Genomic DNA, 25,139 nt, shown 5'->3' with positions numbered 1-25,139 from the left:
AGGCACTCTAGTGGAAAGGCAAAGCCTTTAGCCCAATAGAGAGACTGGTTGCATATCTCTGACCTGCCCTTGTCACTTCCTAGTCACGTGACCTGGGCAAGTTACTCCCTTTCAGCCAGGGATTCTCTGTAAAACACAGGCTTTCCTCACTGAAGTCCCAAGAATGAGATAAGAAATTATATGTACGACTCAAAATGCTTGACGGTCAATCATGCCTCACTGTGATTAAGACCAAGCAAGCTCAGCTTCTCAGGAAATGGCATTGCTCTCCTTCCAGCACCAGCAGGATGCATCTAAACAGTCCTGTTTAACAGGTTAGGTTTGTTCCCACTGTTGCCCTGTGCACAACTCTATCTTACAGAGTTATCACCTTATCTCCCAAACATCGTCTCTTATAACGGGAGAGAAATTAGACATCTGTGCTAGTTGGGTTGAGGCTTCAGTGAACAAAGACAGCCCTGAACACCACCACCATTTGTGTGGCTGTGATCACTACCCGTTGCGTCATCCCATTTACACACTCATTTGTGCAAGGAGCAGTTGTAGAGAAGCAAAGCCCATGCTCTGGGATTAAGATGAGTAGCACTTTAAAGGATGATGCCCTGAGGATGTAGACAAAGACATCTTTCTTGCCTATAATTAGCTCTTGGAAGACAATAAGTGGGATCTTGCTGCAAGAAGGGACAGAGCATCCTGGCAGCTGAAAGGTGAAAAAACAAAACCACGTTGCACATCTGGGGACACAGGTCCCTGTGCATTGTGGGGAGGGGGCACTGGGGATGTGGGCTGGGGTCTCCTGTGACTAGTCAACCAATAAAAACAGGTGAGACGAAGAGCTTGACATGGCCTATATCTGGCCACTCGGGCATTGCTAGGCAGAGTTCGTGAAGGTGGATCAGGAGGAATAATGGCCAGGCAAATTTCTGAGGCAGGCCCTCCAGTTTCTGCAGGGAGTGCTCTCTGCTAGGCAACAGAAAGGGTGCTGACCTCTCCTCCTCCTCCTCCTTCTCCTCCTCTTTCTACCATTGTATCACTGGTCTGGGCAGAAAGCCCACCAAGAGCCTCTGTGACCAAGTATTATCAAAAGGTGATGCCTGGGAGCAAGGTGCCATGAGGAAGAACTCCAACCTCCCTGGAGATGCCTCGCTCCTTCTGCCTGCCCAGAAGCATGCCATATAAGGTCCACAGGATGCTTCCCTGAGACTATAAGCACTTCCCACCTCCTCCAAGGCTGGCTCCCAGCTTAATTACCTGAGAGCCTCCAGCAGCCAACCGGGACCCATACAATCCATAACTGCAGAACAAAGGAAAAAGCAAGCACAGATATAACTGAGCAGACAGGTCATCAGTAGCTTCCTATCCTTGTTAACGCATCTCTCATTGGAGATGAGCCCCATTCTCGGGCCTTGGAGCCTCACTCAAAACCAGCTGAGAAACCCTCCTCCACGATTGCTTAAGGAAAGGGGCAAACGGTGCAGATCATCAAAGCTACATCTGATCAGCGCATGAAGAGGACCTACAGGGGGAAAGAAGGCTTTCTGTCCCATCTCTTCATCACCTGAAGTGCCACACACACATATCCAATTTCATTGAGAATGCCTGTGAGGGCATCCACACCAGGCAAGAATGATAAGAGTTAGGCTATCCCCCAGGCTTTGCAATTGCCTACTTTGATGTAGTCAACAGCCAGGATTAGGGGGAGGGCGGCAGAATCCTGGCAATTTCTGCACCTCCCCAACCTCCTGAAAACCAACAGCTTTCCAGGTTTCCCTTTACAGAGTTCTTACTCACTTTCTTTCCACAAGCCAGGAGTCCTTGAACTTTTTCTCCAGAGCTAAGCTATACATATTTCAGGATTTGCAGACCACACGTGGGCTTTGTCATCACCACCCAGCTATGCCCATATAGTGTAGGCATGCCTGTAATCACCACATAAACAAAATGACATTCCAAGACATTTTTATTTACTTTTTAAAAATAGGTTATGGACTGTGTGTGCCTCATGGGTCATAATTTCACAACTGCAAAAGTATTTAAGTTTTCTGCTTAAGCCAGCCATACAGTGGTTTCTAGAGTCCTGCTGTTGTGACACCTTACCCAAGTATGTATCATCTGTGAATGCCCCCTGCTGGCTTGGTGACATGGCCTTAGCTAGTTTGTTTTCTCCCTCCCTTCACCCCCCCCCCTTTCCTAGTGCACACTCACTTATGGTTCCATGATCTCTTGTCACCCTTCCATACATTCTCTCAGCATCACTACCTTGCCTTGGGTTGACAATTAGGTCCCAATAAGGGGCAGATAAGGAGCAGTTCAAGATGGCCAATGCACCATGACAGAAGCAGGGAGACACAGGCAAGGGCACAATGCTGTCACTCAGGGTGTGCCATTATCCCAGCCCATCAGAAGGCAGGGAGCAGGTACCAGGACCCACAGCAAGGCTTGGCCAACAGTCTAGGCTAAAGGACCAGGTTTGTGGGGTTTCTGTTCATTTTGTTCTTAATGACTTCTTATAAAGTACAATAAGATAATTATAACAATGAGACTTGGGGGGGGGGGGGTTGGAGAGATGGCTCAGAGGGTGAGAGCACTAGATGTTCTTCCAAAGGTCCTGAGTTTAATTCCCAGAAACCACTTGGTGGCTCACAACCATCTATGATGAGATCTAGCGCCCTCTTCTGGGCAGGATGCTATACAAATAATAAATAAATCTTTTTTTATGAGATTGGAAAACACACCAAATGCAAGCTCAATTTGTTTAAATCATTAGATTCAACAGGTGAAAGTCTTTATAAAATTGCTATAAGACTTCATAAACGTATAGTCTTAATTCTTGTTTTTACCTTATTATGGAGTCAAGACAGCCTGCGAGGGTGGAATCTGAGGAATACAGGGCCAACTTGTTTTCCCTCTTTCCTCATTCCCACTCCTCTTATCATCACCTAGACATCAAAACCAACCGGAAAACAGGCGCCAGAAAAGACCACTGATACACAGCACACAAGATGGGCTCCTGGGGTAGTGGGTGGAGAGAGAGGCAGAGTACACAGAAGAGCAAGCATGCGCACATGTGTGCCAGGGCATGCTCGCATGGGTCCAAAGAGAAGTTTAGTGGCTACACTGATCAGATGACTCAGTGAGTAGAGATGCTTGTTGCCAAGCTTGCCCACCTGAGTTTGATCTCCAGGACCCACATGGCAGAAAGAAAAAAACTGATTCCAGCAAGTTGTCCTCTGACCTCCAGATGTGTGCCATCATGCTCACAACCACACAGAGAAACATATTTGCAAATGTGAAAAAAACTAATCAATATTGGGATAGAAAATTGTCTCTATCTCCCCTCTTCTCAACCTCACGGGATATTCCTAGTGCGTAGTACTGACCTTAAATTCTTCCACCATGTGGACAAGCACTTTCCTTAGCTACCTGGCAGTTAAGCAAACTAGATAGATCTGATTTTTATAGACATAATCAGCAAGCCTCATCTTACCCAAATAATTTGTCTTCTTCCCTGAGATGATCAAAATAAGTCTATATTGAATGAAAGCCCTATGGTCTTAAGCACAAAGGAAAAAAATCAGATCAGAGAGCTGGGGATGTGGCTCCGTGTGGTAGAGTGTTTAGTTGATGTGCACAAGGCCTTGGATTCGATTCCCAGAACTACAGGGAAAATAAAATAATTAAATCAGATCAGAGCTCTCCAATACATTTTTAATAGCATGGACTGCTTTTACATATTGCATTACAAAAGCCACTTTCCTCAAAAAGAACAGTAATTTGTTTTGAACTTTATTTTGAGATTATAATTTAATTGCATCATTTCTCCCTTCCCTCTTCTCCCTTCAAAGCCTCCCATGTAGCCCTCCCCACTGGCCTTCAAATTCATGGCCTCCTCTTCCATTAATCGCTATGGAATTCACAATGTACATGTATAAACATATGGATCTCTAAATATAACCTGTTGGGTCTGAACATTATTTTTAATATTAAACTAAAAGAGAGACACCTACCTGCTGTTTGCTGTCATTACCTGATGTTGGGTAAAGTGATCACTTTTAATCCTCTTGTCTCTGCTCTTTACATTTTCTATGAGATTTAAATATGAGAACTTTCACATGCATTATACAAAAGAAAAAATCTGAATATTAAACCTTGGCCTTCCCTAGCTGACTTAAGCCCAGCCTCCTCCCTATATATCCCAGTGCTCCCTAAACTGGGTCCTAGTTCTGACCCCTTTACACACAACCTACCCAGGATGGATAGGACCCGAGTTCTACTCCCAGGACCCACACTATGGCTCGTAACCATCTGTAACTCCAGTTCTAGGAAACCAGCAAGAAGAATCTCGAAGGTAAAAGCAACTGAAGGCAAAAAGGATGCCCGGTTCAGCAGGCCCAGCCCTGTCACTTCTGGACTCTGAGGGAGTGTTTCTGAGGCACTTGTCCACCAGCAGACCCTGTGACCCAGAGGCACTGCCCTTAGAGAAAACTGGGCCCTGGCTCCCTGCCAAGCCCCAAGCTCCTCTTCCTGCACCCCTGCCCCATGCCAAGCCTCAAGCTCCCCTGCCTGCACCCTACTCCTGATTTCAAGACAACTCAAAAAAAAAAAAAAAAATGCCCTCTCCGTTGACCAGCCCCATACTTGTGAAAGAAGTGAGGCAGTTTCAAAGCTAAGCTTTCCTGGAATGGAGCACCAGTTGTTATCTTCTCCAGCTTGAAAGGTGGAGACCCGTGTGCGGGCCAATGGGGTCACTGCTCCCACAGCAGTGGCAATAAATTACACTCCTGTACATGGTCTCTAAAGCAGTTCCCTGACTGGAGGATTTATTCAGATAGCATTAGCACGAGCAGATGTAGGAGGCTGTGTTGAGTCTGTACAGGGTTTTTTGATGTTTTGATTTGTTTTGTTTTTTGACAGTGTTTCTTTGTGTAGCCCTGTCTGTCCTAGAATTAACTCTGTAGACCAGGCTGCTGGCCTCGAACTCAGAGATCCAACTGTCTCAGCCTCGGAAGGCTAGGAAGGCATGTGCCACCACCACCTCATGCCCCATTCTTTTTATTTTTTTAAGCTATCATTTCTGTCCATTTTTATTCATAGGGTTTTTATTAAATATTTTTATTTTTACATATACATTTATATTATTGCACATATGTACAATAAACTACCTACAGCAAGAAGAACCATGAAACAATCAGGAATTATATAAATGTTACATTCTTAGTGTTTTGGCTATTTTTATTTGGGAGCCTTAAAGAAAACATCTTTCCTTTCTTGATGCATCTAAAATTCTGAATGTAAATCAATATCTATCATAACTTGTCATTATCAACTTAAAACATCTCCAACATTATAGAGAGTTTTGGATGACTGCTCAGGTGGCAAACTGTCACTGTCATCTCCTCATTTGGGAAGCTGCTAACCTGCACCCTCTGTATACTCAGATAATTAATTCCATTCCTTCTCAAGTCTCTGATAGGGTTGAGGACCAGATAGTTTAGTTTTACAATTAAGCTTAGTTGCTTAGGGGGTTAAGACGTTTTTAGGTCATGCCCCATTCTTAACAGCACTTCTTGCCACATCTGGGGAGCCAATCCCTCTGGATTATTCCCAGGTCTTCCAGCAGCCTGAAGAGAGGGAGCATATGCAGTGGACTCACAATCCTGCAAGAGGGCACAGGCGGGCTGCAGGGATTCCAGGAGGGCACAAGGCTTCTCCAACCAGCTAGAGACCTTAACAGCACAATCGCTTCTGATGGTTTTGTGCGCAGCACAGGAAGGCAAGTGGCCAGCCCCATATGAGCTCCTCAAGTAGCATGACTTGGCCAGTCTGAGAGCAGGATGCTGACCAATAGTCACCGGTTATTGTCCCAACGGGGGCATCCTGGTCAGTGAAAGAACTGCCACCGACATCTGGGCTAGGACAATTATTAAGCAAGAAAGTCACAGATGTCTGGTCAACCCCAGGGAAAGCCCTCCTCTTCCATCAGCTGAGGGCCTGCTGCTAGGGTGGTGTTTGCCTCTCCCACAGAGTCAGAAGGAAAGCGTCCTCCCAAGCCAAGCCAAGTCTAACTTAGCAAGCTCCCTGGCAGCCCAGGAAAGAAGCTATCACAAGGGCCACAAGGATGAGAGCTGAGTCCTCATCATCCTGGTTCTTCACTGTGTCCCCCAGGCTGAAAATAGTACTTAGCAGTTAGTAAGTGTTCCGGTAAATAATTGTTTAATGAATTAATGTCTGAATAGGGTTTCTAGAGTCATAAGGAGAACTCCAGGAGTCCAGAGAGACTTGGTAACACATAAAAGGGTTTGAATTCTAAAGTGCTATAAAATCAAAGGCATTTGTGACTATGAAATATACATGTCTTTAAAATTCTAGACTGAGCTGGGGGAGGTTGCGGGGGCATAGCGAACACCTGTAATCCCAGCACTCAGGGAGGCACAGGCAGATGAATCACTGTGAGTTCAAGGCCAGCCTGATCTACAAAGCGAGTCCAGTACAGCCAAGGCTACACAGAGAAACCCTGTCTCGGGGGTTGGGTTTGGGGGGACTCTAGACTGACTAAAAGTAAACTTCTACAATCAACTGATTGGGAGCAAATTATTTTGGAGCTGCTATTGAGTTTCACGAAAACTGGAACTGTCCCCATTGCAAAGTTCTCTGGGAAACATGGGTGCCATGAAAGAATTCACTTAAGAAATTCGGGAGAGGAAACGGCCCTGCAGCTTAGAGAAGGAAGGTGAAGAGGGTAAGGTGGACCTGCAGACTGTAATGTTGGTGGTACCCCTAAAGAGAGAGAAAGGGGTAGCCTTAGATTCAGCCAAACTGATGGAGCTCTCAAAGCCAAAACTGTGCAGTAACAGAGCCTGTCTCCAAAGGAATTGGCAGAGATTAGTAAGCCACAGTGCCTGCCACTGGCTGGAAAAGCGCAGACTCAGCTCAAACAGTGTTGAGGCACCCAGTTGGAGCGGCATCTGGGCTCTCAGATCTCTGTGCCATCTCCTGCAGCAGGAGTTCTAAGCAGCAGTGTGTGGAACTGCGACATAGATTTTGAAATGCTGTCCAGGGATCACTCTGTTCAGTGACTCAGGCTCTGTAAAGCAATGCCAGCTGTAAGTTGAACACACCAGGTGGACAAGAATGCTGTCACCCCCGACACCAGCTTCTTCTCCCAAGTGCTACAAGCCTCCCATTCCTACTAGTCAAGATATTTCCTCATACAAGTCAAACAATGATCGAGTTTTATTTAGAAAATAGAAGTCTGTTATTTCATTTTAATATTTCCAAGGAATCAAGCCCATTCTGGGCTGTCCGCATGAGAGTTACTCAGAGGTCTTGAAAGGGCACCATCTCCAGTAAGAAACTCCTTCCAGAGCGAGGCTCTGAGTCCTTCAGGTGCGCCACCGTCAATCAGCAACTGCCATGTCCGTCCAGAAGCCATCCAAGAAGAGCAGGCTCCAAGCCATCTTTAACTCATGCCCAGATGAAACAGCTTTCGCAAAAAGGCTGGACCTCCCCAGTAGCCTCTGTAAGAAACCAGCACAGAGAGGTGGTGGAGACAAAGGAGGTGAGGTGACAAGCAGTCAACTGGGCATGCTCATCAGCATGAAAGGCAAGACATGTCTGCTGAGGTGAAAAGGATCTTGTGACTGAGACACCTTGCCTTGAGTCCTAGCCTTCACCCCGAGCTTGCTGTGTGAGCCAAACATGCCAAATCAACTCGGCAGACACCCGTAACACTGCTGTTATGTGCACACTGCTATCTGCTTTGCTTCACCTCGTGACCTCAAAGGAGAGCAGAGTCTCTCAGCCTTACTGACACTTAGGACCTGCTGGTTCCTACCATGGAGACTGCCCTGTCACTGAAGTATCCTACACCTCTGCTCACTGGATCTCAACAGCATCTTTCTGACAAGCAAAAATGTTTCCAAATCCTGACAAATGTCCCCCAAGTCATGCTGGCTGAGGATCACTGCTGTAGATATCCTGATTTATCAATCTCATATGGGTCTAGGAAAGTCAAGCAATACATTTTTTTTAAGCCAAGGAGGAGGAGTTACTAATTTGTCTACTAATTGAATACCTACCATTGCCTGTCTCTGAGTATATTATCTCCCCGTAATGTTAATTTCATTTTTCAGAAAATAAACTAAACATCGTCTTATTGACTTGCTTGGCTAATAATTGCTAGGAACACTATTCAAAAGTAGGTCAGAACTGGAGTGTATCTCTCTTCTCTTCATTACTATTAATTTTCTCAAACATAATACAACCAAAGGAAGGTAGCAAATGAGAAAGTACTTGGCATGTGGAAAGGATTTTTATTACAGTATTATCATTAGCGTTCTTATTTACCTAATTTATCTAAAAACAAAACAAAACAAAACAAAAAGATTAGAGAATGGAAACAGAAGACTTGGTTCCTCCCAATAATGAGGAGAAGCGTGGGCACCTCCCCTGACAAGTGGGAAATATTGTGAACTTTCCCCTTACCTAGGGCAGCCCTCTTTCCCAAGGACTGCCACGAATTCTTGAGAAGTGGCACAGTGGAGTAGGCCTCATTAGTAAGTCCTGCTCTGGGTGGAAGCTGGAGGGACCCTCTGAAATAGCACCCCCTGCCCCTGCTGCACAAGCTGGTGCCCACTGCACAGGCACCAGATGAGACACGCACCTTAGCATCATATTCCAATACAGGAAAGGCATCATGTCAGCTTTCATGAGGTACATGGAAAGTCGTTCTTTACTCTGATCGAAGGGGAAGGTTTCCAGGGGCTGAGCTGTGTAGTCAAACTCGGCAAGAATCACACGGTTGTAGCCAGTCACCAGTGGACACGAGGTGTAGCCATCATACTGAAATTGTGAGAATGAGCAAGAAAGTACTTTCTGCCATGGCATTAAATAAAAAACTTTATAATTTGTTATTTTCTGAGTGGCTGTAATTTCTCTCTCTCTCTCTCTCTCTCTCTCTCTCTCTCTCTCTCTCTCTCTCTCTCTCTCTCTGTGTGTGTGTGTGTGTGTGTGTGTGTGTATGTGTGTGTGTGTGTGTGTGTGTTCTAGTGGGGGGTGGACCATAAAAATGAAAGTTATGTAATGAAAATAATACTAAATACAAAAATTAAAGTCCTCGTATTGAATAAACCAATAAAAAAGTGCCAGAATTATGGAAGAGCACTACCTTCATGCAGAAAGGAAAGCAATAAGTGAAGCAGCAGTTCATACAGACATACAAACCTTTTTTGTGGGTGTTTGATTCTTCATAATCAGAGAAATTGTTCTATCAAGGATTCCTGACTGGGCAGCTATAAGAGAATGGGAAGTCTGAGCATCAAGTTTTCCATGAAAATTCATTTTTATATAACACTAATATAAACAAATTAGTGATGATTCCATCTGCACCCCTCTAGACTGTGAGTAGGGCATGGCGCTTCCTTTTACTTGAAGTTCTGACCATCAGAAGGTGCCCCTCAACTCATCAAAGACACAGCTATAACTATTAGTTTGAAATTAATGACCCAGGTCTCTCTAACATGATGGTAAGGGTAGCCCTACCCAAATTCCATTCCCCCTAATCCTGGGGGTTGGCAGCTATCAGTTTTGTCATGGCACCTTGTATTTCTGTTCACATCCTAGATTGGTAACCCCAGCCATATCCACTAAGACACATACTGGACTTTCTTCTCTATAGTATTGCCTGGCTGAGGCTAAACCAGATAGATAGATGATTGATTGGTTGATTGATTGATTGATTGATTGATTGATTGATTGATAGATAGGATAGATAGATAGATAGATAGATAGATAGATGATAGATTGTGTGTGTGTGTGTGTTTACAGATGTATTTGTGAATGTATATATGGAAGGAGAGAGAGAGAGAGAGAGAGAGAGATGACAAGAGTAGAGAGAAAAAACATTTCCACAAAACTGGAAATGTTTTCATTGAAACAACTTTATTGAGACAACTCAAAGAATATTTATTATGTAGGTCTACTAGTTCTCAGCAGTAGAACATTGGGATACCATTGAACTGAACAAATGTTCACCTGCAAAAAAAAAAAAAAAAAAAAAAAAAAAAAACACTCTTAACCAGCTATTCAAAGACAGGCCACAGACAAATTTTGCCTGAAATCTGTAGTTTACTGGCACTCAAATAAAATAAGACGGTTTTGTTTGCTCTAAAAGTGAACAACTGAATGAAACTATTAAATGGTTGTCTCCATTACTGACAAAGAAACATCTGCAAAGATTCTGCCCCATTTAGGGAATTCAATATCACTGAGGGTATAAAGAGCTTGGAAACTACGCTGAGAATACATGAGGAGACCCCTGGCACAGAGTGCCAAGCTCAATGGCAAAGGAGTGAACCTGGCTCTTGGTGCCACTGCAGAAAGACTGGCCTGGAAGCAGTCACATCCAACAGCAAGGTTGAAAGAGGGTGTGGGTGTGGGCAGACTCTAGCTGTGTTTCTTCCCTCTATTGCAATCTCCTTGTTTTGCCCGAGTCTTTTGGCAGAGAAGCTAAGAAAGAGGCATAAGCCATGGAGAAGCCACATCCAACATGGCTCACAGTGGTCTAGACAGAGGCTGGAAGGCAAGTAAGCCCAAGCAGGGATATGCTGCAGGCACTGCATGAGACATTCAGGGAGCTTGGGATAGGGAGAAATGCTTAGGGAAAGCTGGAGTCATTGTCACTTAGACACTAAAGACACAGCAAATATTCATGTGAGGTGACAACGATGAGCATTCACTGCAGTGCCGTAAAATAAGATGAGTGAAAACAACTCTAGTCTGCGTGAGGCTTTCCAGTGAGCTCTGAAGCAAACGCAGTTTGTAAAAAGGCAGATGTAAAAGCAATGGGGATGCTGTTTGCATGGCTGAGAAGTGGAGTTGCCGGCCAGAAGGATGGCAGGGCTAGGAGTGATGCTTCACTTAGTAACTCTTGTTCAGTCGTACTTAAAACTGTAGCGGAAGCATTGAGCTAATATTTCTTTGTCTGGAATAGGCTAAAAGCCAAGCAGTCTGACCTCTTATAACAGGTATTTCCAGCACAGAAGTGCATGTAGTATGGGTGTAAATTAAAAACATTGCCTCACACACTATCCATCAATTACCCCGCCCCCCCGCCCCCGAAAAAAAGTGCTAATGACTCAGCAGGCAAAGGTGCTTGCCACCAAGAATAAAGAACTGAGTTCAATCCCCGGAATCCACATGCTGGATGGAGAGAGTGAATGCTAAGGAGTGCATGGCCTTAAACAGATAAATAAATGTAATCACATTTTTAAAATATGTTTTTGTGGTGGAAAAACACAGCAAGCATGTCCCACCTTAACCAAAGACAAGGCAAACTACCCTCACAAGCTACAAAGGATGCTTTTAGAAAATATACACGTGAGATGGTTTAATTATGAAAGATTAAAAGTCGTGTTAAACGTTGGTCCTGTAAATGTGGAGGAATATGTAATTTCTAGGAAAGGCAGGTAAAATTATTTAAGGCAAATTATCATGATGCCTCAACTACTTTCAAATGACTCAAAAAAAAAGTATAAAGGCTAATAAATCAAATAAGCATTTTTTTCGAATTTTACATTAGTTGAGATTTTTGAAATTAAAAAGATGAGAAATAGATATCATTGATAAGGAAAACGACGTTTGGTAGGTCTCACAGAAAGGTGTGCAATTCACAGGAAGCACTACCACCCCATCAGCAGGGAGCTCCATGTTTTATGGCCTCCGCCGAAGACAGCTCCCCTCTGTAGAGGACAGAATCTAAAAGGCAATTCTCCCATCACCGCTAGTGCAGAACACCTAAGTAAAGGAATTTAGTTTTCCAGGCCGAGGCCTTAATCGTGCGCCAATCAGTGCATGCTCCACTATGCTTGTCTATACAGAACAATTTTCTGGTCTGCAAGCTTTCATTGAGTTGCATGTGTTTTCCTAGGGAAACAGATGCCTCCCTAGCTTCGCAGTGTTTTAGGCAAGAGAAAAACAGCCAACCTGCCTGGCTGGCATCAAGGACCAAGAGTACCATGTATGCATGGCAATCAAAAAAGGGGCAGAAGTTAGAGAGCTGGGAAAGTGCCACGCTCTTTCCGGTCATTCTTGCCCTGAAAACAGTCTCTGTGACAGCTGGGGACACATTGTTTTGGTATTTCTGCAAAGCCCTGAAGAGCTACTTTCTTCTCCACGCAACACTCGCTTCATTGATGACACGGTTCCACCTTGGGGAAGCCAAAGTTTCTGCCCCTTCCCCTCCCCCCATTATAGATAGAATATTATTAGAATTATTAAATTATGAAAGTTTGTGCTAAAGTTCTGCTCTTGCTTTTATGGTACTTTGAGGAGCCGTCAGTTTGAGAGAAGAATCAGAGCTGGTTTTCCTACCTACTGCAGCAGCGGTCTTTGAGGTTGGAAGGTTGGTGCAGTCCCCGATGCCAAACACATTCGGGTATTTCTTATGCTGCAGAGTCTCTTTATCCACGTCCACCCAGCCAGCAGAATCAGCCACAGGACTCGTCTTGAGGACATCTGGTGCGCTCATAGGTGGTGTGACATGAAGCATTTCATACTATGCAAAACAAGAGCATGCAAATGCATATCTTGTCAGTGTGTCTATAGCCCACAAGCTTTTCTGTCTTCCTCACTGTACACATCATAATTACTACAGGGAGCATTATGTACTAGTCCTCTCGGGTTGCTGTGGTCTGCCTATACTGAGCCCAAGTTCCTTCAGCAGAAAAGATGAGGGAGCCCAATATTCTGAAGTATACTTCACTAATATTCTGAAATTCTCCCCTGGTGCTACCATTTTTGCTAAAAATTGTGGATATATTATTCATATATTGCTCATCTTTCTCTGACCCTCAACTGTCAGCTTAATACTATCTGGGCTTGGTTCCTCAGTTGTATCCTGGAAGGAGATGTTTACAGTCTATGAAACTTACAAAGATTATGCTAAGAACTGGTATGAGCATCATTCCCAAACAGGACGCAACTCTCAAAACACAAAGAAAGGTGCCAGCCACCAACATGAGACGGCAACCTGAGGGATACAATTCTCTCACACCTTGGAGAAAAAAGAAAAAGGGGGGTCTTGTCTAGCATTAGATTTATTTGGAGTGTTGAACATAGAGATAGGCTTTCTTTTCCCAAACATGCAAACAAAAGCTGTCCTGGTGATCCTGTGCTAAGGTTTTTATTCATTCCTTCAACCTTTTACGTATATAGTACCCTTCCAGTTTTTGCAGGTCAAGCCTTTTATGCATTTTATTTTACAATTCCATGTAGCAACTGCAATGTACTGTCAGGTCTACTTCAGAACGCATTTACTCAAACATTCATTTTCATTGGGACAAAAATGCTAACGTATTAAAGCCGTCTCAACCTTGTGGTGGTCCACAGCCCCTCGTATCCAGTGTCTTCATTGGAACTCAATAATCACTGAGGGGCCAGAGATCAAAAAGCTGATTTACACTTATTCAAACTCTCTGTCGGTGGTAGGCTTATTTAACCTCCAGCAACTGTTGAAAATGGTTGTTGCTCTTGATCATTATACCATTGGGGGGTCTTTTGAGAATAGGAGGCCCTGGCACCCGGTCTGTTTGGAGAAACCTAGACCAGTTCACACAATTGCTGGGCTTTCGGATACATTCAAGTCCTTACATGGCTGTTCTCAGTCTTAGGCGAACTTGAGAGTCATTAGGGCTGAAATTCAGTCTTCAGCCACCCTCCTTCCATACTCCAGGCCAATTAATTGAAATCCATGTTATAGACACCCAGAAATCAGCACATGTTAAAAGCTCCCTGGGTGGTGCCAGCACTGGTAGCAGCTACATAAGAGCCTTCAGTGGGCTTTTTGATATTCATATGCTAAGAGCAAATTGAAATATTTGAGCTGAAATCTTATCGCTCAAGGATGACACAAAGATCTTCCTAATTTATGAGTTTGGTTTTTAAAAAATCCACTCATTCATCCAGGCCTCTCCCTCAACTCCCCAGAGCACAGCTGGAAACCACATTTTTAAAAATAAAAAAATGACGTTCCTTTGCTCAGGCACACACTTTACACACAGGAGTTTGCTTTGGGCAGTCACCAACTCACGGCCCGTTCACTTCTACTTTGCATAAAATTTGCAAGTTTTGCTCACTTGTTTTCCAGGAAAGAAAAACAAATCAGGACCAGCAACTTTAAAAAGCTGGAGGTAGTAGGCCAGGTGTAGTGGCGCACGCCTTTAATCCCAGCACTCGGGAGGCAGAGGCAGGCGGACCAATGTGAGTTCCAAAACAGCCTGGTCTACAAAGTGAGTCCAGGACAGCTGAGGCTACACAGAGAGATCCTGTCTTGAAAAAAAAAAAAAACTGGAGATGGAAGGACCTTCCAAAACTCACAACTTTCCAACAGGCTGAAACACTGGAAAGCAAACGCCGACATCACCAATAACTTGTGTGAAATGATGACTAGTACCCAGACAAAAACTCCAGTGGACTCAGCACACAGCTGCATGAGAGCTGTTGTTTAAAGTGAGGACCCTGATCTGGGCCAGGCAAAGCCAAGATGAGCAGGAACAAGGTATGACAGCAGACAGCAGCAAAGTGCTAGAGAGAAGAAAGAAGTATGCCACAAGGGCACAGAAGCCAGTTTGAAGGGGCTTCTGACCAAATCTGGGACAATTGGACAACAACAATAATTATAAGAGCATTAATGAATGATAAAAATTTAGGAGAAAATGAGTAATTAATTGATAAACATAAAAGGAAAGGCACTTGCTGATAAGATGCCAAGTGCTTCCCACTTACTGTGGATGAAATTCTGGAGCCAAAAAAAATCCTTCTGTAATCATCACAGGGAAAGCAAAGCAGATATGTATCGTCAGTGGACGCTAAGTCTGGCTGAAACTTTAAGGAACAGAACGCATGCCCTGAAACTCTCTCTCCAAAGACGTTCTTATTAGCCAAGGAGAAAGAGAACAGTAATTAAGTAGAGGAACCAGTAGTGGGGAGCCCATATGCTTGCAAATACGATCCTCTGGACTCCCAGGTTGCTATGCAATGCCCATAAAGCCAAACTCATCACCAGAAATGAGGAACATTCTGGTTTTGAGAAAGTGCAGGGAAGAAGTTTGTGTCGTTCCAAAATGTCAGAGTCACATAAGATAACAAAAAACTGTGGAAATGCCCTCAGATTAAAAGAGGCTAACGAGCCATCAGACTAACTGTATAGAGATGGAAGAATGCCAAGGAAGCTGCTGGGCTGATGAACAAAATTGTATACATGTATGTAGTAGACTAAAAATATCATGCCTGTGCCAAATTTACTAGCCTGGTTAGCTACAGTGGTTACATAAGAACACAACCTTATCTTAGGAAGTTTATGTAGAAAAATTATCTAGAGATAAGGAGAATAGTGCTTGATGAAGGGAACCTGTATTTAGGAAAATTAACAGAACTAGAGATTGAAGGGAAATCAAATAAGAAAGCTAAAGCAACTGCTGTAAGATTCTGTACAGGAATCTAGCTATAGGCATACACAATTTTACTTTAGCTATAGGCATACACAATTTTACTTGTGCTGTTTCTGTTTTTATAACTTCTCTAAGTCTGGGAATACTTCAAAAAAAAGATTTTTGAAGTATGCCCCTGAGCCATTGGTAACAGTTTTAATAATATTTAATGTATTCTGTTTAAGAACAAAAACCATGGGTGCAGTGGGTTTTAGAAAGAGCTTAAGCTAAAAAGGTTCTCATTTAAATTTTTGATGTTTAGAAGACTAATCTTTGGTTCATTCAAAATTCCTTTTTATGGAGCCCTTCGTCACTAACTACAGAGTACAATGTGAGCCGTGTCAGGCTGTTGCTGATAGCTCCTGCCAGAATGATATAAACAAATGTTCTCAACACCACTGCATCTCTTGCGTGAGTTTCCTAATTCCTCCGCAAAAGCAGTATTCCCACTTTGCGGGAAAAGACACAGGCACTCAAGACCAAGAGCACACAACACAGGCTGGAATCTTTCCAAGGAAGGCGGTAGCTCTGCCAAGTCCCTTGGGAAGAAATTTAAGGGCTGGGTGTTTGTGCAGGTGAAAGATGTGTAAAGACAGTTTCTTTCACAGATGAAAAACACCTCTGTCTGCCTTGAGACAGGCGCAGCTGCCTTCCCGTTCACGGAGCCTTGAATTTTGTTGTTATTGTTTGGTTAGTTTGGTCTGGTTTTGCAGGGGGTTGATTTGTTTTTTCATTTGTTTGGGGGGGGGTTCTTTGGGGTTTTTTTCCAAGGGGTAGTTTGAGAATTTCGGTTTTGTTTTTTGTTTTTTTTTTTGGTTGGTTGGTTGGTTGGTTTGGTTTGGGTTTGTTTGTTTGTTTGTTTGTTTGTTCAGTTGGTTGGTTGGTTTTTGTTTTGTTTTGTTTTGTTTTTCGAGACAGGATTTCTCTGTGTACCCTTGGCTGTCCTAAACTCACTTTGTAGACCAGGTTAGCCTCAAGCTCACAGAGATCCACCTGTCTCTACCTCCCAAGTGTTCGGAGTAAAGGCGTGTGCCACCACATTCAGGGCCTTGCATTTGAGGACCCACTCCCTAAACTCTCCAGGCAATAAAAATGAAGTGAAATAAAGACATTTAAAAAAAATAAATAAATAATCACATCACAGCTCACATAAGCCTTCCTTGCTCCCTACTGACACAGTCTCTGCCATCTTGCCCTTTTCAGTTCCCTTTCTTAGGATTCCCCGATGTCAGCCTTCTCCAGCAAGCAGTGTAGCAGTGCAGGAGGAGGGGCCTCTGTGTCAGATAAGGCTCCAGGCTGGCTGCTTAACCTGCCACTCACTGGAATCACATGTGTCTCCCCGGGTTTGTCCAGGTTCTCAAAAACAGCCTCCTGTTTGTCAGCTCGGACTTCAATAAGGTTGTGTTTATAGTTGACAGTGAGGTTCCTCTCCTGGATGATCTCCTGCAAGGCATCTGCATACTTCTTAACTCCAAAAATTGTGCCAAGAGCTGTGTTGAAGATGATATTAGCCTTCGGCCGCTTTCCAGTCTAAGAAAAAAGAAAGAGACAAGCCGAACAATTACTCTAGCCACCATTTTGTTTCTCGTTTCTTTTTTTCATCCAGACCAGAATTAAAACTCTCAGTAGAGATCTTGTCAGCGTTTTATCACAGGTTAAGGTGACAGAACTTTTTGTACCAACCCGCTGCGAGCTGGAATGAACTTCCTGGGCATCAGAAGCAATCACAGTAGCTGTGTCTTAACTCGCCACCTCAAGGGACCGCGGTAGTTTACAGAGCTCAGGGGAGCACAGGCCTTGTCCTGGGTTCCAAGAACACAGTCCACAATCCTCAGGTCATCCTCCCACCCTTTCTCCCTTCCTGTCTTTCAACGGAAGCGCAAGTCGCTTTGGGTCCTGCCACAGCTCCAGCCAAACCATGCCTCAGTGAACCAAATGTCGTGCGTGTCTCACTAAAGGGCAGAAACAGCCCCCACTACCTGATGCCCGGTGTGTGTATGTCACGGGCAGTCATCTGAGCTCACATAGAAGGTCTTTGGGCAAACCTCCCTGACCCTCATTGCAAATAAAACAAAAACAAAAACAAAAACAAAAACAAAACAAAACAAAACAAAAGCCTCTTTACAAAAGCCCTGGAATTCTATGAGAACATTTTTGCCCTTAAAAATTGGCATTTTATTTATTGCAAAAACATGTATCAAAAGCCAGAGAATGCTCATAATCTTGAGCCTGAGTGAAAGCAATTGAGTGTGTGTGTGTGTGTGTGTGTGTGTGTGTGTGTGTGTGTGTATACACATATATTTGTAATTAATTGCTTAACTACAGATATTGAAGTATTTAAACTATCAGTAACATAGTTTGCCAGTGAACTTTTATACAGTTTTAAAGTATATCACAGGACTATTTAATAAAATGGAATACTTTATGTATACAGTATGGTTGTAAGCATATTTTTTTAAGTCTACATAAATCTCTTTTCTAATCTATGAGAATAGCTTTGTGAGAGTGTGCATGGTGAGTGGTCTCTTTGCAGCTGTGTACCTGTGAACACATGGAACAAGACTTTAAGAAACATAAAGGTCATATGACAAGGATAAAAGTGGGCTTGAGGCAGGTGCTCAGTTGGTGGCACCTGCCCTTTGTTGTCTTGCCCTTGAGAGGAGACACACCTTCCTGAAGTAAGCTTCTGATAGGTACATGATCTTCTGGGGTGCACCAGCACACTTCACCGGAGTGTTTGGGAAGGTGAAGATGGCATTGCCCTCCTTGAAGTCCTGCAGGGCCTTCCACGTCTTCTCCACTGTCTTTACTGAATAATTGGACCCTATCTTGGGATAAGCAAAACCTTCAGGTAGTCCTTTAATCTGCAACCAAACACACAGAGATTTGCTTTTGAAAGGATAGATATAAAGTGTAAGATAGATAATAAAACTCTGCTCTGACATAAGGAAAAATTAAATCATGACATTTGTAGAAAAATTAACGTAACTGTGAATCATTATATTTAGCAAAATAAGCCAAACTCAGAAAAGAAAATAATATATTTTCTCATATGCATATTATAGATTTTTAGATGCATATTATAAACGTGTGTGTGTGTGTGTGTGTGTGTGTGTGTGTGTGTGTGTACGCATGCCCAGGAAATGGAAGGCAAACCATAAGAGGAAAGGAAGAAGGAAATGGAGGAAAAGGGAAATAATAGAATACAGAGGAATGAAAGCCTAAGGAAGAAATATTTAAGGGAAAGAAGGGGCCTACTAATGTGGGCAGGATGTGCAAACACACAGGAAGATGTTACTATGAAAACCACAATTATACATCCTAATTAGCAAAATTTAAAAGAAATAATGACATTTCTTTTTGGTATACATATAAATTTACCACTTATCAGAGATGAAAGCAAATACACATATTTTTTTTTAAAAAAACCACCTGTCACAGTGTTTCAGAGCCCTTGCTCTTTGCCATCTCTCCAGCCCCTCAGACATCACAGGGGCATCAGCTCCTCCTGCACTTACACATGGAACAGACAGGTGACTGAGGAGCTCAGGCCACAGTGTGGCCCCTGAGGTCGCCTGTCAAGCTGCAGAATGGGCTCAGCCTAGGAGAACCCACCCCACCCACCCCACCACCACCCCGCCTCCCTGACATGAGGCTGCAGTTGGGACACAGTTCCTCCCACCTTCAGAGTGACGACAGGATGCTAGCTAGCCACAACTGCCTTCAAGGAGAACCAAGAGCCTCTCTCATCCATGATGTCAATAACAAAAGACTGAGATTACCCTCTCAGGTTGTGCACGCTTGGTGAGGAAGTAAAGCAAGGCATTAAAAGCATGAACTTTGGAATTCTTAAGGCCTGGGCTCTGTCCCACCTTTCCTACTTCATTCACAGGGTTGTAACTGAGTAAATAGCCTTGTGCTTAAACACCACTGTTAAGAGAAAGGGTGCTATAACCGGGCAGCCCAATTCCTTCCAGGAAGTTCCGTGCAGTGGGGTGTGTTTTATGCTTCCTCGTCAGTCAGTGTTGCTTTTAGGAAACTCTTGGGCAGAGAGATGGGAGTGGAGAGGGGACACATGAATATCAGGGAGGAGACGAAACAGAATTGCCCTTTGGTAGCACAGAGGTAGGCTGTGTGCTGGGAAACCGAGGACTATCTCATCTGTCCCAAGAGACAGACCAACAAGCAGGACACCATGCTGAAGACACTCAGTGGAGCTGGCATGAGAAAGACCAGAGACACATGGTGTGCATCTAACAGGAGAGGCCTGTACATCCGACAGACAGAGCAGAGACCCAGCCTGCCAGAGAACATTGCTCCTACCCAGGGATCCACGGGGATCCCGTATCTGCAAGTGATTGCCTTCAGTTTTGCTTTACATTCACTTGAGAAGTTTTCTAGAACTTTCAACAGAGGAGTAACCAGCAGTGTGCTAGCCACCGTTAAGCTACATTCCCTTAGCCTCAGATTCCTTATCTGTGAGTGAAAAGAAGGGAGAAATAATGCCTTCCTCACCGGAAGCTGTAAAGGATCACTGTCAGTCCTCTGCATCTCCCTTTTTCTCCCACCAGTATATCTATGCACACTTCCATAGTCTTTATTTTATTTTTATTTTTTTTTAGAATTAATTATGGTCAGAGGAAAGAAAAACACTTAGAGGTTACTTACAACTGTTTCACATACATAGGTTACCAAAGCTGGTTAGGAAGTATATAGATATACAGTTGCTAAAGGATACATTTAGAACAGTCCAGAACAAGAAAGAATATTAGTATTATCACAGATATAATAGAAATTCATTGTCGATATCTAGGGATGATTCTGTAGTCATGGCTGCTTTTAAAAACTCTTGTTTCTTACCTCCCTACCAGAGGGCGCTAATATCTCTCAATCCTGGCTCCTTCCACCCTCCACTAGACAGCCTTCCTGTAGCATATCCCAACACATCTCCACCACCCTCCTCCTCCCGCCCCCACCCTGGGGCATGTCATGATTCCTCACATATAAACACACCCCCAAAGACCTTCCCTGGGCCACCTCTACTGAGGTGGGGTCACACGTCTGCAGCCTGTGTCAGCTCCAGGTTTTATGTGCTGTAAGTATTTGCCCACAATCCCCAGCATGCTCCTGGGAATCATAAAAACGAATGAATTACTGTAGTGTGTTTGAGGAAAATCAACTTGAGTCTCACAATTCTTGGTGAACAATTAACTCCCTGGCTTGCTGAGAACACAGCTAAGAAACTTCTAGGTAGCATTTATGTTCTGTTGGTCACTTCATACCCAGAACGCTCAAGTCTCTATACAATAAAACCTAAATATGCTCCCAGAGTCTGATGAACTAACTGCTGTGTTCTGCCATTTCAGTCTGCTTAAGAATTCACAGGCTAGATCTGGCTTGCAAAGGAAAGCCAATTTTTTTTTTTTTTTTTAATGTGGCAAGCTCAGCCTTCCATAACAAGGCCAGCTTCCTGTGTGTGCAGAAAGAGCTTGTTTCTGCCAAAAACACAATTAGGGCATGGACGTCTGAACATTAAAGCTAAAACACTGACAAAATCTTAGAGAAGACTTTTTTTTTTTTTTTGGCATTAAAAAAAAACTCTGAGAAATAAGCTAGACTGGGTGGGGGCAGATTTAGAACCATTTTCCTATCATTTCCCTGTTACAAATGAATGTAAGAGAGAGAGAGAGAGAGAGAGAGAGAGAGAGAGAGAGAGAGAGAACTGTGTCCTAATTTTGTCTTTGCGTAAGTTGGAGGGTGTAGCACAGCAACAGCTGAAGACCGTACCTTCTCATAGTCCAGCTGGATTCCAAGAGCGATGATAAGATATTTATAGGAAATCTACAAAACACACCAGAAAACACAGTGTTAGACCAATGTTCAAAAATCAGCGCCATGCCTCCGTGTGTCCACGTGAGTGTGTCTGGGTGGATGGTGGTGAACAGGGTGGGCAGGCGTGGATACACACTACAATTGACCATCCTTCCTCCTTTTCTGTTGCCTCGCATCTCCCTGCTTCAAAACTCCCATGCCTGGCCTCTGTATGTTTGGGGTGCCTATGACTTTACACACTGGAGAATGACAGGTTGTTAACCCTTTGTTCAAAGCTTTCGTTTTCCACGTTGTAGTGGGTGAGAACAAATTTCCTAATCTCAAAAGAGAACCGATCATTTTCAGATCTACGGGTAGTATACGAATCTGATCTGTAATATGAACTGAACCAATATTATAGTTGGGAAACTTCCTTCAAAGCTCACTGAAAAGTATGTTATACAGTTGTTTATGTTCAATGATTCAAATAGGTATGGTGATTGTTCATGCGGAAGACAATGACACCCATAAATATGGTAATGGCCATACGTGTTTAGGACCAAGGGGAAGATGCACTGAATGAGAAACAGTAAGAGGCATACAAAGTGTAAGAACATCCCTTAAAAACACTAAACAAATAAAAAGCACTTAAATAAGACCCATGAGCCCAGCAAGGAGATATGGGTGGGAATTCCCTTGATCTCAGATTAAACAAAGAAGGGCGGGAAGCAAGCTGAGCAAACCCCAGCTGAAGACAGTAGGCTCCAAGACCTGAGAGTGCTCCACTCTATCTGGGGAGCCTAGAGGTTGTTAGAGAGGACCCACTTTGCCACAGATGAGAATGGGTTCCAGGGTGCCCGGGTTTCCTTTCACTTCAGGCCCTCCCAGAGCTGCCTTAGCACAGAGCCCATGATGCTTTACGGTGGTGAGCCTGTTATACAGAAGAACACCCACCCCCAGAGGACAAAGGTTGTGTGCCTTTTCCTTGCAGTCCCAGAACCTAGCAGGGAACTCGGCAATGCTTGCTGTATGAATAAACACATGAGGAACAGCTTTAGTTACATTTTCTAAAAGTTTATCAAAGTTAACAGAAAATTTAAAAAAAAAAAAAAACTTCCTATCTGTATACTCTGCCCACACAGAGGGGGTCCAAAGCCTTGACACTCTTGGTTCCGTAGGGAAGCCAGCCATCAAAGGACATGGGGAATGACAAAAGGTCTAGGGCCTGAGATTTTGCTCTACTTGGAATACCATTTGGGTTATTAATGTTATCATGAACAAAGTGCCCCCAGAAGAATGGATGGGAACACAACAGAATGGCCTAGAACCAGCAGGATGTGCTTTCCCACAGCTAGGTGCTGTGTTCGTCTTTTTCAGTGTCAGTCCAAACAGCGATGATTCATGCTGAGTTCAAGGTCAGCTCACTGCTCTCTGTCCTTCCTACATGACCCCCTGCTAAGCCAGCCTTCCCATCCTGGAAGAGAGTAAAGCTGTTCTTAATTTTTACCTAAAAGCAGAAATGAACACATGCAAGCACATGTAAGTAAATATATGTGCATATGTTTCATCTAAGTTTTTTTAAAGGTTTTATATTTCTATTCTTCTGTGGATAGCTCAGAACTGCCTTCTTTTTTCACTGTATCTCCAGGAGACCAGATTAAACTGTATATTATTACTCTCCATTCATAAGACGGAGCATCATGGCTTGTTTACCTGGCAGCATTTTGACCATAGGTCAGAAGGCCTCACCCTGATAACACACATAGCATCTTGGTGCAACCAGGCCTGTCTCATTGAGTAGACTCCTTGGAGGTCCAGGAATCTCTCAGTGTTCTCTGTAGTGGGGTTCACTGTCCTGAGGATTATCAATGTTTTATGTCTCTTGAGAATAAGAGTCGCAGTAGGTGTTCTGACCCCCTATCATTTGTGACTTCTAAGGCTCAGAAACTTGGAGAAAGCGTAGGGTGTTGTTTTGAGACTAGGGAAGAAGTTGGTAGGGTGTTCTACTAGGACTTCATGGAGCAGAGCCCTTCCTAGGCTGAGAGCATCAGAAATCAGTGCGCTGTGTCTCACGGGAGAGATCTTGTTGGATTTAATTCATCCCCCCTCCCCAACACTATGACTGAGTCTTCTGGATTTATGATTCTTGTTACCCACTTAGCAATTTTCACCACAGATGGGCTCGTTTAAGTTCAAGTTTTAATTTTTGCAGCACGTCCCTCGAGAGCCTTCTTCAGACTGCATAAATTAATCAGTGTTCTTTAGCAAACATGATTCAATTTACCAAATCATTCTATTCTTAGTTTGCCTTCTGCCATAGACACCAGATGAAACGTGGACTTGTAGGCACTGCTGTAACTAGACTGGGTCTCTGACACTCTTGCTTCGGGAGTCCGCTTTCTGGGCCACAAGCCTTATTTCTTCACTGAATATCTACACTAGCTTCTGCTTCCTCCTTTCCTTGTGGCATTTGCATATAGCTCCCACCTCTAACTCTAAATAATATCTATTCACCCTTTAACTTAGAAAGGATTCCTTTAGGCAAGCCTTCCTTGGCCTGACAAACCTGATTGGGTCTTGTCCTGCTGTGGCTTAGTGATTTCTCACGTGCTTATCTCAAACCCATACCTTTCCCATCAGACTGGATTTCTGGAGGAGATAAACTCTCCGTCTTGCTAATTGTTGTAAGTTGAGTCTTCAGACTGACATCTAGGACACGGAAGGTGTGCGGTAAACACTTGTAAGGAAGCCATGTCTCGGTCTCTTCATCTGTGACACGGAACGATGCCTACCTTGCTGAGCTGCTTTGAGCACTCAAATAAGCAGCAGGAAGCCTTAGAGCAGGGCTGTGCACAGGCACATGCTCAGGGAGTGTTGTTACTGCTTCGTAAAGCACATTTACAAAGGAAGGGAGATATGGACTGCATGTTCACTGTGAGTCAGCACAGCTCAGTCACTGACTGGAGGCTGGTTCGTCATCTCTGAACCTTTGTTGGCACCCTTCTGTTTCTGAATTACTATGTGACATTTATTTAGTAGGTGAGCCTGGAGTTTTGCAAGGGCTTAGCTGCTGATTTACTAGGTTCTTAGCGTCAGGATCCCTCGCCCTGTCCCCACTCGTATCCCATGTACAAAATGAGAATGCTTGTCCATATTAGGCCTTCTGGCAAGGTCTGTGCTGTTCTCTGCATGAAAAGAGAGCAGCTCAAAAGTCAAGTCTACAAGCTTTGCAGTTCCTTAGCAGTGGGGGGTGGGGGGAGGTTGGGTCCATTGGCTTGGAAGCTCGTTCAAAAGGCTTGAGGCTCATTTTGTTTCATTTTGTTTTCTAGCTGGGCTTTATTCTTTCTTACTGACCTCCCTCCCATAAGCTAGTCTGTGATTAAAAAATAAAAATAAAAAACAAGATATGTGTAGAGCAAAATATCTTTCCATTACAGTGTTCCTGTGTTTCCCCTTTAGAGCATCATCTTAGGTCTCAGTCCTCCTGTCGCTCTCTATGCCCTTCAATAGTTGGCTTTCCCACAGAACCAAGGATGTCAAGGTACTCTGGATAGCATAGGGTACAGATCGAGATGGATTTTATTATCTGTCTACTTTGATAAGAACTCCATTTTTCACAAGCATCCACTCATCCCACAAGCATTGCTGGGTTCCTCACCAGTTCTAGGACCTCAAGGAGAAAGTGTAACCTTTATCCTCCAGAAGTGCTCTGCAAAGTGAGGGGCTGGGGAGGGAGATCTCTGTATAACATGCCCAGTGACATAAAGCATTGTGGGCTCTGTTCTAAGGGGACACTGGGATGGACCTGTGGCATGGGTGAGTTCCCTGGGGAACTGAGTGGCA

At 43.8% G+C, this 25,139-nt stretch overlaps 1 protein-coding gene across 1 annotated transcript in view; it reads right to left on the bottom strand.

The window, feature by feature from the left end:
* Nucleotides 1–7,211: 7,211 nt before the first annotated feature.
* Sqor (sulfide quinone oxidoreductase) overlaps nucleotides 7,212–25,139 on the bottom strand; it is a 40,057-nt gene continuing 22,129 nt past the window's right edge. The window contains exons 4-10 of the mRNA XM_051144526.1: nucleotides 21,273–21,326; nucleotides 18,155–18,349; nucleotides 16,806–17,015; nucleotides 12,370–12,553; nucleotides 9,223–9,290; nucleotides 8,663–8,841; nucleotides 7,212–7,517 (exon numbers count right to left, since the gene is read on the bottom strand). Coding sequence (XP_051000483.1) covers nucleotides 7,460–7,517; nucleotides 8,663–8,841; nucleotides 9,223–9,290; nucleotides 12,370–12,553; nucleotides 16,806–17,015; nucleotides 18,155–18,349; nucleotides 21,273–21,326 — 948 coding nt within the window. The 3' untranslated portion in view covers nucleotides 7,212–7,459. The remainder of the gene's footprint in view (nucleotides 7,518–8,662; nucleotides 8,842–9,222; nucleotides 9,291–12,369; nucleotides 12,554–16,805; nucleotides 17,016–18,154; nucleotides 18,350–21,272; nucleotides 21,327–25,139) is intronic.

This window comes from Acomys russatus, chromosome 4, assembly GCF_903995435.1.
Source record: "Acomys russatus chromosome 4, mAcoRus1.1, whole genome shotgun sequence".
Lineage (NCBI taxonomy): Eukaryota > Metazoa > Chordata > Mammalia > Rodentia > Muridae > Acomys > Acomys russatus.
This window is presented reverse-complemented; position numbering and strand designations above follow the sequence as displayed.